This window comes from Somniosus microcephalus, chromosome 10 (assembly GCF_052327205.1).
Source record: "Somniosus microcephalus isolate GS21.2 chromosome 10, FLI_Smic_1.0, whole genome shotgun sequence".
Taxonomy (NCBI): Eukaryota; Metazoa; Chordata; class Chondrichthyes; order Squaliformes; family Somniosidae; genus Somniosus; species Somniosus microcephalus.
The window spans coordinates 165,169,595-165,183,775 of NC_140996.1; the positions used below are offsets into that span (position 1 = coordinate 165,169,595).

The following is a 14,181-nucleotide window of genomic DNA, read 5'->3' on the forward strand; positions in this document are numbered from 1 at the left end:
CCCGTCGCGCTCTCTCTCCTCTCTCCCCCCCGTCTCGCTCTCTCTCTTCCCCCCGTCGCGCTCTCTCTCTTCCCCCCGGTCGCGCTCTCTCTCTTCCCCCCGTCGCGCTCTCTCTCTTCCCCCCGTCGCGCTCTCTCTCTTCCCCCCGTCGCGCTCTCTCTCTTCCCCCCGTCGCGCTCTCTCTCTTCCCCCCGTCGCGCTCTCTCTCTTCCCCCCGTCGCGCTCTCTCTCTTCCCCCCGTCGCGCTCTCTCTCTTCCCCCCGTCGCGCTCTCTCTCTTCCCCCCGTCGCGCTCTCTCTCTTCCCCCCGTCGCGCTCTCTCTCTTCCCCCCGTCGCGCTCTCTCTCTTCCCCCCGTCGCGCTCTCTCTCTTCCCCCCGTCGCGCCCTCTCTCTTCCCCCGTCGCGCTCTCTCTCTTCCCCCCGTCGCGCTCTCTCTCTTCCCCCCGTCGCGCTCTCTCTCTTCCCCCCGTCGCGCTCTCTCTCTTCCCCCCGTCGCGCCCTCTCTCTTCCCCCCGTCGCGCTCTCTCTCTTCCCCCCGTCGCGCTCTCTCTCTTCCCCCCGTCGCGCTCTCTCTCTTCCCCCCGTCGCGCTCTCTCTCTTCCCCCCGTCGCGCTCTCTCTCTTCCCCCGTCGCGCTCTCTCTCTTCCCCCCCGTCGCGCTCTCTCTCTTCCCCCCGTCGCGCTCTCTCTCTTCCCCCCGTCGCGCTCTCTCTCTTCCCCCCGTCGCGCTCTCTCTCTTCCCCCCGTCGCGCTCTCTCTCTTCCCCCCGTCGCGCTCTCTCTCTTCCCCCCGTCGCGCTCTCTCTCTTCCCCCCGTCGCGCTCTCTCTCTTCCCCCCGTCGCGCTCTCTCTCTTCCCCCCGTCGCGCTCTCTCTCTTCCCCCCGTCGCGCTCTCTCTCTTCCCCCCGTCGCGCTCTCTCTCTTCCCCCCGTCGCGCTCTCTCTCTTCCCCCCGTCGCGCTCTCTCTCTTCCCCCCGTCGCGCTCTCTCTCTTCCCCCCGTCGCGCTCTCTCTCTTCCCCCCGTCGCGCTCTCTCTCTTCCCCCCGTCGCGCTCTCTCTCTTCCCCCCGTCGCGCTCTCTCTCTTCCCCCCGTCGCGCTCTCTCTCCCGGTCTCCTTCCCCCGTCGCGCTCTCTCTCTTCCCCCCGTCGCGCTCTCTCTCTTCCCCCCGTCGCGCTCTCTCTCTTCCCCCCGTCGCGCTCTCTCTCTTCCCCCCGTCGCGCTCTCTCTCTTCCCCCCGTCGCGCTCTCTCTCTTCCCCCCGTCGCGCTCTCTCTCTTCCCCCCGTCGCGCTCTCTCTCTTCCCCCCGTCGCGCTCTCTCTCTTCCCCCCGTCGCGCTCTCTCTCTTCCCCCCGTCGCGCTCTCTCTCTTCCCCCCGTCGCGCTCTCTCTCTTCCCCCCGTCGCGCTCTCTCTCTTCCCCCCGTCGCGCTCTCTCTCTTCCCCCCGTCGCGCTCTCTCTCTTCCCCCCGTCGCGCTCTCTCTCTTCCCCCCGTCGCGCTCTCTCTCTTCCCCCCGTCGCGCTCTCTCTCTTCCCCCCGTCGCGCTCTCTCTCTTCCCCCCGTCGCGCTCTCTCTCTTCCCCCCGTCGCGCTCTCTCTCTTCCCCCCGTCGCGCTCTCTCTCTTCCCCCGTCGCGCTCTCTCTCTTCCCCCCGTCGCGCTCTCTCTCTTCCCCCCGTCGCGCTCTCTCTCTTCCCCCCGTCGCGCTCTCTCTCTTCCCCCCGTCGCGCTCTCTCTCTTCCCCCCGTCGCGCTCTCTCTCTTCCCCCCGTCGCGCTCTCTCTCTTCCCCCCGTCGCGCTCTCTCTCTCCTCCCCCGTCGCGCTCTCTCTCTTCCCCCCGTCGCGCTCTCTCTCTTCCCCCCGTCGCGCTCTCTCTCTTCCCCCCGTCGCGCTCTCTCTCTTCCCCCCGTCGCGCTCTCTCTCTCCCCGTCGCCTCTCTCTCCCCCGCGCTCTCTCTCTTCCCCCCGTCGCGCTCTCTCTCTTCCCCCCGTCGCGCTCTCTCTCGTCTCTCTCCCCCGTCGCGCTCTCTCTCTTCCCCCCGTCGCGCTCTCTCTCTTCCCCCCGTCGCGCTCTCTCTCTTCCCCCCGTCGCGCTCTCTCTCTTCCCCCCGTCGCGCTCTCTCTCTTCCCCCCGTCGCGCTCTCTCTCTTCCCCCCGTCGCGCTCTCTCTCTTCCCCCCGTCGCGCTCTCTCTCTTCCCCCCGTCGCGCTCTCTCTCTTCCCCCCCGTCGCGCTCTCTCTCTTCCCCCCGTCGCGCTCTCTCTCTCTTCCCCCCGTCGCGCTCTCTCTCTTCCCCCCGTCGCGCTCTCTCTCTTCCCCCCGTCGCGCTCTCTCTCTTCCCCCCGTCGCGCTCTCTCTCTTCCCCCCGTCGCGCTCTCTCTCTTCCCCCCGTCGCGCTCTCTCTCTTCCCCCCGTCGCGCTCTCTCTCTTCCCCCGTCGCGCTCTCTCCCCCCCCGTCTCTCTCTTCCCCCCGTCGCGCTCTCTCTCTTCCCCCCGTCGCGCTCTCTCTCTTCCCCCCGTCGCGCTCTCTCTCTTCCCCCCGTCGCGCTCTCTCTCTTCCCCCCGTCGCGCTCTCTCTCTTCCCCCCGTCGCGCTCTCTCTCTTCCCCCCGTCGCGCTCTCTCTCTTCCCCCCGTCGCGCTCTCTCTCTTCCCCCCGTCGCGCTCTCTCTCTTCCCCCCCGTCGCGCTCTCTCTCTTCCCCCCGTCGCGCTCTCTCTCTTCCCCCGTCGCGCTCTCTCTCTTCCCCCCGTCGCGCTCTCTCTCTTCCCCCCGTCGCGCTCTCTCTCTTCCCCCCGTCGCGCTCTCTCTCTTCCCCCCGTCGCGCTCTCTCTCTTCCCCCCCCGTCGCGCTCTCTCTCTTCCCCCCCCCGTCGCGCTCTCTCTCTTCCCCCCCCCCGTCGCGCTCTCTCTCTTCCCCCCCCCGTCGCGCTCTCTCTTCCCCCCCCCCCCCGTCGCTCTCTCTCTTCCCCCCCCCGCGTCGCTCTCTCTCTTCCCCCCCGTCGCTCTCTCTCTTCCCCCCCCGTCGCTCTCTCTCTTCCCCCCCCCCCCCGTCGCTCTCTCTCTTCCCCCCCCCCCCCGTCGCGCGCTCTCTCTTCCCCCCCCGTCGCTCTCTCTCTTCCCCCCCCCCGTCGCGCGCTCTCTCTTCCCCCCCCCGTCGCTCTCTCTCTTCCCCCCCCGTCGCTCTCTCTCTTCCCCCCCCCCCCCGTCGCTCTCTCTCTTCCCCACCCCCCCGTCGCGCGCTCTCTCTTCCCCCCCCGTCGCTCTCTCTCTTCCCCCCCCCCGTCGCGCGCTCTCTCTTCCCCCCCCCCCGTCGCTCTCTCTCTTCCCCCCCGTCGCTCTCTCTCTTCCCCCCCGTCGCTCTCTTCCCCCCCCCCGTCGCTCCCTCTCTTCCCCCCCCCCCCGTCGCTCCCTCTCTTCCCCCCCCCCCCGTCGCTCTCTCTCTTCCCCCCCGTCGCTCTCTCTCTTCCCCCCCGTCGCTCTCTCTCTTCCCCCCCCCCCGTCGCTCTCTCTCTTCCCCCCCCGTCGCGCTCTCTCTTCCCCCCCCGTCGCGCTCTCTCTTCCCCCCCTGTCGCGCTCTCTCTTCCCCCCCCCGTCGCTCTCTCTATTCCCCCCCCGTCGCTCTCTCTCTTCCCCCCCCCCCGTCGCTCTCTCTCTTCCCCCCCCCGTCGCTCTCTCACTTCCCCCCCCCCCCCCCCGTCGCTCTCTCTCTTTCCTCCACCCCAGTCGCTCTCTCGCTTCCCCCCCCAGTCGTTCTCTCGCTTCTCCCCCCAGTCGCTCCCTCTCTCTCTTCCAACAACATGCCCTCAAAAAAGCCTCTGCACCGCCCCCCCCCCCCCCACTCGCTCTCTCTCTCTTTCCCCCCCCCACTCGCTCTCTCTCTTCCAACAACAACATGCCCTCGAAAAAGTCTCTCTCCTCTCTCTCCCCCGTCTCTCACTCTCTCCCCCATCTCTCTCTCTCTCCCCCAGTCTCCCTCTCTCTCTCCCTCAGTCGCTCTGTCTCTCCCCCCTCAGTCTCTCTCTCTATCTCCCCAGTCTCTCCCTCTCTCTCTCCACATCTCTCTCTCTCTCTCACCCCTCAGTCGCTCTCTCTCTCCCCCTCAGTCGCTCTCTCTCTCTTTCTCCCCATTCTCTCTCTCTCTCTCTCTCTCCCCAGTCTCTCTCTCTCACACTCCCAATCTCTCTCTCTCTCACACTCCCAGTCTCTCTCTCTCACACTCCCAGTCTCTCTCTCTCACACTCCCAATCTCTCTCTCACACACTCCCAATCTCTCTCTCACACTCCCAGTCTCTCTCTCTCTCACACTCCCAATCTCTCTCTCACACACTCCCAATCTCTCTCTCTCTCTCTCTCACTCCCAATCTCTCTCTCTCTCACATTCCCAATCTCTCTCTCTCTCACTCCCAATCTCTCTCTCTCTCACATTCCCAATCTCTCTCTCTCTCACTCCCAGTCTCTCTCTCTCTCACTCCCAATCTCTCTCTCTCACACTCCCAATCTCTCTCTCTCACACATTCCCAATCTCTCTCTCACTCCCAGTCTCTCTCTCACACTCCCAATCTCTCTCTCTCACACTCCCAATCTCTCTCTCACACTCCCAATCTCTCTCTCTCTCACACTCCCAATCTCTCTCTCTCTCTGACACTCCCAATCTCTCTCTCTCTCACATTCCCAATCTCTCTCTCTCTCTCACACTCCCAATCTCTCTCTCTGACTCCCAATCTCTCTCTCTCTCACACTCCCAATCTCTCTCTCTCTCTCACACTCCCAATCTCTCTCTCTCACACTCCCAATCTCTCTCTCTCTCACACTCCCAATCTCTCTCTGTCTCTCACACTCCCAATCTCTCTCTCTCTCACACTCCCAATCTCTCTCTCTCTCACACTCCCAATCTCTCTCTCTCTCACACTCCCAATCTCTCTCTCTCTCTCACTCCCAATCTCTCTCTCTCTCTCTCTCTCACACTCCCAATCTCTCTCTCTCTCTCTCTCACACTCCCAATCTCTCTCTCTCACTCCCAATCTCTCTCTCTCTCACACGCCCAATCTCTCTCTCTCACACTCCCAATCTCTCTCTCTCTCACACACTCCCAATCTCTCTCTCTCACACACTCCCAATCTCTCTCTCTCTCACACTCCCAATCTCTCTCACACTCCCAGTCTCTCACTGTCACACACTCCCAATCTCTCTCTCTCACACACCCAATCTCTCTCTCTCACACTCCCAATCTCTCTCTCTCACACACTCCCAATCTCTCTCTCTCACACACTCCCAATCTCTCTCTCTCACACACTCCCAATCTCTCTCTCTCTCACACTCCCAGTCTCTCTCTCTCACACTCCCAATCTCTCTCTCACACACCCAATCTCTCTCTCTCACACTCCCAATCTCCCTCTCTCACACACTCCCAATCTCTCTCTCACACACTCCCAATCTCTCTCTCTCTCACACTCCCAATCTCTCTCTCACACTCCCAGTCTCTCTCTCTCACACTCCCAGTCTCTCTCTCTCACACTCCCAATCTCTCTCTCTCTCACACACCCAATCTCTCTCTCTCACACTCCCAGTCTCTCTCTCTCTCTCACATTCCCAATCTCTCTCTCTCTCACTCCCAATCTCTCTCTCACTCCCAATCTCTCTCTCTCTCTCACTCCCAATCTCTCTCACACTCCCAATCTCTCTCTCTCTCACACTCCCAATCTCTCTCTCCTTCCCTCTCTCTGTCTCTCTCTCCTTCCCTCTCTTTCTCCTTCCCTCTCTCTCCTTCCCTCTCTCTCTCCTTCCATCTGTCTCTCTCTTTCCTTCCATCTCTCTCTCTCTCCTTCCCCCTCTCTCTCTCCTTCCCTCTCTCTCTCTCCTTCCCTCTCTCTCTCCTTCCCTCTCTCTCATTCCCTCTCTCTCTTCCCCCCAGTCGCTCTCTCTCTCTCTCTTCCAACAACAACATGCCCTCGAAAAAGCCTCGGCACCGCCGGGCACTCCAGCTAGTATTTAATAATTCGTTAGAAAAAGGTGTAGTGCCAGAGGACTGGCGGATAGCTAACGTAATACCAATATTTAAGAAGGGGGATAGAACATGTCCAGGGAATTCTAGACCAGTCAGCTTAACATCAGTGGTAGAAAAATAATGGAATTCCTACTAAAGGAGAGAATAGAAGAACATCTAGAAACAAAAAGTATAATAATGAATAGTCAGCATGGATTTCAAAAGGGAAAATCTTGCTTGACCAACCTTATTGAATTTTTTGAAGAGGTAACAGAGAGAATAGACAATGGTAATGCAGTAGATATAATTTATCTAGATTTTCAAAAGGATTTCGATAAGGTACCCCATAATAAACTAATAAATAAGGTCAGAGAATGCAGAGTCAGGGGACAAGTAGCAAGACAGAAAGCAGAGTGTAAGGGTAGCTATTCACAGTGGCAGAAGGTGGGTTGCGGTGTTCCACAAAGATCAGTGCTGGGACCTCTGCTGTTCATAATTTACATTAATGATTTAGACTTTGAAATCAAAAACACAATTTCTAAATTTGCGGATGATACCAAATTGGGGGTGGGATAGTCAATACTGAGGAGAACTGCAACAAATTACAGGAGGACATTAATAAACTTGCAGAATGGGCAAATAATTGGCAAATGAAGTTCAACACCGACAAATGTGAGGTATTACATTTTGGTACGAAGAATAGGGAGGTCACTTATCACTTGGAGGGTACGAGTCTAGGTGGGGTAGAGGAACAAAGGGATCTCGGAGTTCAAATACACAAATCACTAAAAGTTGCACCACAGGCTAACAAGGCCATTAAAAATGCAAACCAAGCACTAGGGTTTATTTCTAGAAGGATAGAATTGAAAAGTAGGGAAGTTATGTTAAACCTGTATCGAACCTTGGTTAGACCACACTTGGAGTAGTGCGTACAGTTCTGGTTGCTATATTATAAAAAGGATATAGAGGCACTGGAGAGGGTGCAGAGAAGATTTACAAGGATGATACCAGAAATGCGAGGGTATACATATCAGGAAAGGATGAACAGGCTGGGTCTCTTTTCTCTTGAAAAAAGAAGGCTGAGGGGTGACCTAATAGAGGTCTATAAAATTATGAAAGGTTTTGATAGGGTGGATACTGGGAGAATATTTCCACTTGTGGGGAAGAGCATAACTAGAGGCCATCAATATAAGATAGTCACCAAGAAATCCAATAGGGAATTCAGAAGAAACTTCTTCAGCCAAAGAGTGGTGAGAATGTGGAACTCGCTACCACAGCGAGTGGTTGAAGCGAATAGTATAGATGCATTTAAGGGGAGACTGGACAAACATATGAGGGAGAAGGAAATAGAGGGTTATGCTGATAGATTTGGATGAGGAAAGACAGGAGGAGGCTCGTGTGGAGCATAAACGCCGGCATGGACTGGTTGGGCCGAGTGGCCTGTTTCTGTGCCGTTAATCCTATGTAAACCATACCAATCCCAGATGTGTAGTATAATGATGCTAGTAGTTTGGCATCAGTAGCAATGCAATCTTGCACTAATGGTATTGCATATCAACTGCAGCTGACTAAATACTTTAGGATGTCCTGGGGACATAACAGGCACTATATAAATGCAAGTTCTTTCCTTTTTTCTGTTGCAAACTTTAAAAAGACCACAGGACGGCTGTTGTGTGAAACATTCAATTTTCTAATTATAGCAAAAGAACTGATTAGCTCAGTGTCAAAACGTTTTCTCTTACCATGGCTCTGTAGGCCACATATAAACAATTACAATCCAAAACACCACGTAGAAGGTATACTTAAAGTTCAAATAGAAAGTTTTCTACTTATTTCCTAGTTAAATAAGCAAACACAGCAGGCAAGAAATTGGGCCAATAGTGCCCCTTTTTTGGGTGCTATGAGTGCCCTTAGAGTTCCAAAATGGCGTCCGTGGCGCGCATGCATACTTGTGACGTGAAGCGTGCCGGACGCTAGTTTGGTACAGGCGTTAGCGCGTGCACAGTGAATGTCCGCCAGAAGTATGCAGAGTAGGCAGATTATGACGTCAATCAGTGTGCAACGCTGATTTGATGCCAATGCTGCCATTTTGCAGCTCAACGGTCCAGCCAATGCCCTGTCTTAAGCTCACATGGTTGTACACGCGTTAAGCAGCAGACATGGCCTCCCACCATCGCTATTTAAAGGGATCATCAACTACTTGCAGGTTAGTTGCTGGTTGATTTCTTCTGGCTCTTGCTACAATTCTACACGTTTTTGCTGCTTTCCATAGTTGTTTCAAGTTTCAACAGTCTACAGGGAGTGTTGTGGTAAGTGCTGAAGTACTTTTTGCTGACTTCAAGGTTTCTGCAGAAACCAGTTGCTCCCAGACATGAGTGCACTAGTAGGCCTTCCTCTTGGAATAGAGCATGACTGGGAGAATGAACAGAGGCCACGCAGAACAGGACAAGCTGCTGGAAGAGGGAAGAGGAGGAAGAGGAAGGGAGGTGGCAACCTAGACAGTCCCTTTTTGCCCGGGGGTTACGTGAAGAACTAATTCGAGTGAGATACCAGTAACTGCACCCCCAATTCTCCATTCACCAACAGTCTCACACACCTTACCGTGCCTCTGTTACTGCCCATCACATCATCCTCTTGCCACAATGCAAAAATAAAAGCCACCCCACCACAAAATAAACATTCCAAACCAAATTTATAAATGAAATCATGCCATATTGCATACAAATGTAAACTAATCACCCATGTGCATTCTCTTAGTGCCTGTCTTATCATGTGCCTTTGCCTATCCTAGTGCTCCTATGGAGTGCCACCCCAGTGTCTGCGGCATGGCTGGTGGAAGGTTGCTGGCTTTCAGTGGAGGAGGCTGCAGATAGCCTTGGAGGACGACCTCGAGCAGCTCTGGGCCTAGGAGGCCCAGCTGTAGTCTGCACCATCTTGGCATGGGCAGCAGCAGACTGGGCTTGCTGGCTGACAGGCAACAGCAAGAGCACTGGCGGAGTGGCAGGGGTGGGAGGACGAATGCTGCCATCCTGAGAGAGGACAGCAGGTTTGTTCTCCATGGAGCCACTGCCATTTCCCCAGGGCGGCGCCTCAGCAATCCTAGTAATCTGTTGGAGCACAGATCGCTGGACTGCTGGGACACCCTGCAAGCTCCTTTCTACACTTGTATCTGCAGCTATGATGGCAGCAGTCTGAGCTTGCATGAGAGCAGTCTGAGCTTGCATGGCAGCAAGCTGACCTTGCATGACTTCAGCTTGAGCTTCCACTGCAGCACTCAGACTTTTGGTGGAAGCTGCTTGTGCTGCAATGGAAGCTGAGACATCAGACGCTGCTAAGTTGGTGCCGGACTCCTCCATGCTCCTTGACATTGAATGCAGGCTTCCTAATGCACCAAGCATTTTGTTGTGTATACCCATCAGTCTTCTTATGTAGCCTGCCCATCGAAGTCCTCATCTGAGTCCTCTGCAGCAGAACTTGTGTGCAATGTTGCCCTCCGGTGAGCTGACATCTGCGTTATCCTTAACCCCCTACCCTGGCTGCAGTGTACTTGTGCCCGGTGTCTTACCATGTGCAGATGCCGTCTCTAATCTATCCCCTAAGATATGTGTAGTGTCAGTATCTGAGCTGGCGGCTGCAAGTATGAAATCAAATGACAGTGTGTCTTTTTCATCACGCTCTTGGTCTTCCTCCACTGCCTGGCCAGTTTGCACTTCTTGGATATCTGAAAGGACAAAGGCACAAGGGTATGGTTGTGGTGAGGGGAGGGGAGGAATGTAAGAGGTGCATGCTTACACCATCTGCAGCTTGTAAGTCAGAAGAGATTGTGGGACGAAGAGGAAGTGGGATGTGAGAAGGAGGATTAGGTATGAGGATACCATCATCTTCAATGGTTTCAGCCCCGCCGCTGGCCACAGCCTCAGCAATAATGGCCAGCACTGTCTCCTCCACGGGGGTTAGGTCATGCAGGCATGTCTCTCCCCTCCGATTAGTTCTTGCTGCCTTCAGTTTTGCGCCCCCTTCTCTTGCAAGAGAGAGGGAAGTGTGTCCGAGTGCCGTGCAATATGTTTGGGCGATGTGGCTGTCATGGTTAAATAACTTGCAGTGTGTGCAAGCTGTGAGATGTGGGTGTGAGGCTTGCAACAGTGCTAAGTGTGTGAGGGTGAGGTGAAGCATATGCATGTTAGATATGAGTCCTGATTGATAGAGATTGTTGGTAGGTGAGTGATGGGGGTGTGGCGAATTGAGCAGTGGCTGAGGCTAATGGTGCAGTTGGTAGGATATGGTATTTGAAGGTGCATTCACTGACCTTGACCACTCTTGTGAGGTCATTAAACTTCTTGTGGCACTGAATCCAGGTCCTCGGGGCTTGACTCCTAGCATTGACCTCCATGGCTATCTACATCCACTGCCTTATCACAGTGTGTCTGGAGGGCCTCCTGGCCCTCTGCGGATACAGGACGGCTCTCCTCGTTTCCACTTCTTTCACCAAGACCAACAGTGCAGCGTCAGGAAACCCTGGAGTCCACTCTCTCCCATGTTGAGCCATTCTTCACTCTTTCCTAGGTCAAATTCAGTTGCACAATGACTCCCAGAACCTGCTCCAGCAACAATACACCTCCCCTTTAAGAGGTCCAGGCTAGCTTTAAGAAGTGCAGGCTAACTTTAAGTAGTGGTAGCAAGTATCTATTTTGGGCCCCCTCCTGATGTGTGCAGCCAATCAACAGTGCGTTTAGCGCTGGCTGCACGCAGCAATCATGTAAATGAGAAGGGCAGCACGAAGATGCTGTGCTGTCTGGATTACATCCAGCGGGCCTGTTTTCGGGAGCTGTCCAGTTTAGCCCCCTCGATATATCAAAGGTATTTTCAAACACTTGGAAAAATTGCAAACACCATAAGAGCAGATAGTATAAAGGCTATCACTTTCCTGTTCCTCATTCACCATTTTGCTGGCTGCCTGCTCTCCACCTGCCTTATTTCTACCCGTGCTTATGCCCTCCTGCCCACCTTATCTCTGCTGCTCCTTCCCCTTGCTGTTTGCTAGTGCTGCTTGAATACGTTGCTGGTAATTCTTACTCATAAATCTGCTGGATTATTCTATCTTCAATGCTTGCAAGCTTAAACTATATTTTCTGCACTTTTGAACATAACAGACCCGACAGATTAGTGAAAGACTATTTCATTGGTGGATTCAGTGCCTTTCCCTGATTGGTAGATTCAGGTGCTAAATCTACCCATCGGAAAGTAGCCTTTTCCAACAATCCACAGGTATAAACATTTCAAAAAGGCAAGCAATCAGTGGATGGAAAATGCTGCATCAGGAGCCGAGTTTTAGTGAGCTGGATAACTGGAGCTTTTGCCATAGTTTGGACACCCCAGGACAGTCATATTTAATGCTGTTCTATTGGTCAAAATTCCATGGTCATCAGAGGCTTGTAAGCAGATGCCAATAAGTAAGCTTTGTTTTTCCCCATTCAACCTCAGTGTGAGCAGGCAGTGTAATATAATTTTGAAATACCTTTCAATTTTGATATCTGTAACCCACTGAAAACAACAAAACAGGTCTCCTCATATAATGAAACACTACTTATTTTAACTTAGAGGTCTACAGTAGTATATTGTGATATATCAAATTGCTTAAAATTAATTTTTGTTGAAGCATTTTTCTGCTTGACTGATAGTTTGTTGTATCTTTTTGGTTGTATATCTTCAATCTATTCTCTTTCTGTCTGGCAGCTACTCCAGTCTGCTGTGATCACCCATATAGACGATATCGAGAGGACTGTCGATAACATCATGCAGCTGAAAAAAATTAATCCTGATACCAATCCACAGTAATGGAATTTGAACTTTATACTGCGCATTTCCTATGATCTTTTGGCACACTTGGCAATGTTTTGTAATTACAGATTCAAATACAAGATATATGTCCGTAATTATCCTCCCACACACAGTGCAGTGCCATCACTCAGTAAATATTACTCTTCATGCAAGTGAATCTGTCCAGGACTGAATTTCAGATTACAGCCACTCAATGCTGAACATAGAATTGTGCTGTATACAGCAGTCTTTAATTTGCTGATGGTTTTTGAGGGGCTTCTGCCAATTCTGTTTGTATGTGAACGTAGCGGAACTGCTTGCTGGGAAATAAAGCAACCTCAACCTTACAGAATAAATGGTTGGAGTTACCCAAAGAAGGTAATGGTGGCCGTGGAGGGGGAGGTATTTTCTCGGTGTTCCAATGTAGGATGAGGCATTTCTTATGTTGCCAAAGAAGCACTTGAAGTAACATCATGTTAACAACAACTTGTATTTATACAGCGCCTTTATATCTTTATACAGTATTATACTAGTCAAACTCACGGCACAGCATGCAGGTAATCGAGACCAATTTGAATTTTTATGGTCAAGCAGGGTTACACGGTGGGGGATAATGGAGGGGAGGAGGCAATTAGGGAGATGTGGGGAAGGGAGGAGGGTGGAAGAGGAGATGGGGAAGGGAAGAGAAAGGAAGGAATGGGGAGAGGGGGGTGGTGGAGGAGGGAGGGGAGAAGGAAGGGGGAGGGAGGTGGAAAGAGGGAAAAGGAGAGAGGGGAATGAATTTCATAGCTCTGTCTATTATTCTATGAAAACAGTAAATGAGTGGCTTTTATGAATGTGTGTATTAATTTATCCAAGTTTTTTTTTATCCCTTACCATTCAATTACTGCTTATGAAGCAACCATCGAATTCCCTTTTAAAAGAGTATATGGACTCTACATCAGCAACTCATGTGACTCTAGATGGTTGGTGTTAATGGGCAATTCAACCACAGAGGGTATCATAGCCAAGCCCGATTCTGTGCTAGTCTTCCATTTGCACACATTCACTATCGAGCAGGAATCACAGGTTAGCAATCGGGACAGGAACCATGGCTGATTTTGTCCTCCTCCATAACTCAGGGTCACTGAGACTTAGGCCTCGATTTTAATCCCCCCTCCCCCGCAATCTCCTGATGGGCAGGAAAGGGTCTGGCATGGGGTTCAGATCTTGACAATCATGATCCCACCGCTTTCCCGGCCACCGTAATATTAGCGGTGGCAATTGAGGCCATCGCGAGGCTCCCGTTAAAGGCAGGTGGAGCCTACTTAAGATGCAAAGCCATGGCCTGATGACGTAATTGGCAGCGCCATGTAATATTATCAAACCAGGGCGAATCCTGCACTGTCACGAGTGTCACGCCAAGATGAAGCAATCCCCGTAAGGCCGTGAGTGACCTTGGGTATAAATTGCAGAGCAGCAGTGGTGATATCTCAACCGTGTGTCCAGGGATGATCCCAGGCGACTCCAGAAAAATGAAAGCGTTAAAAAGAAAGGAACTGTCACAAGAAAACATAAGTGCAGCAAAGACACTTTCAACCCTTTAATCTAGGCCAACATAGAACAGGTTCCAGAGGCAAAAAATTTGTATCTGACACACTGCAATACTCAAGGCAGTTTTACATTTGGCGCTTGTCTAGTTCACTCAAGAGACCGAGACCCATCCGCTGATTCACTGCTTACATAACAGTTCAAAAAATGTATTAATTTGTAAAGTGATATAAGACATCCTGAAGATGTGATCAAGTGCTTTATAAATGCCAGTCTTTTTTTTCATATACACACAGATTCTTTTTGTTAAGATCTACTGGTAGTTGTATTAACACCTAATAAGGTTTCAGAAGCTAATTATTAATTTAATTTTTGTTTATTTTTTGTGTAGAAACCCTATCAAGTTTTTCTGCTTCCCTAGTGTTCTGATGCAGTTGTACAGGGCCTTGGTGAGACCGCACCTTGATATTGTGTGCAGTTTTGGTCACCTTATCTGAGGAAGGATGTTCTTGCCATGGAAAGAGTGCAGCGAAGATTCACCAGGCTGATACCTGGGATGGCAGGAATGACGTATGAGGAGAGATTGGGTCGATTGGGCTTGTACTCACTGGAGTTTAGAAGATTGAGAGGGGATCTCATCGAAACCTATAAAATTCTGTCAGGCCTGGACAGACTAGATGCAGGAAGGATGTTCCTGATGGCCGGGGAGTCCAGAACTAGGGGTCATAGTCTAAGGATAAAGGGTAAGCCATTTAGGACTGAGATGAGGAGGAATTTCTTCACCCAGAGAGTGGTGAACCTGTGGAATTCTCTGCCACAGAGGGCGGTGGAGGCCAGTTCATTAAATATATTCAAGAAGG

General features: G+C 52.7%; 1 protein-coding gene across 3 annotated transcripts in view; it reads left to right on the plus strand.

The window, feature by feature from the left end:
- Window positions 1-14,181, plus strand: part of elmod1 (ELMO/CED-12 domain containing 1) — a 118,051-nt gene that overhangs the window by 44,194 nt on the left and 59,676 nt on the right. For all 3 annotated transcript variants that reach the window (XM_085999082.1, XM_085999084.1, XM_085999083.1), the window contains one exon: window positions 11,708-11,805. In XM_085999082.1, the coding sequence (XP_085855208.1) occupies window positions 11,708-11,805 (98 nt within the window). The remainder of the gene's footprint in view (window positions 1-11,707; window positions 11,806-14,181) is intronic.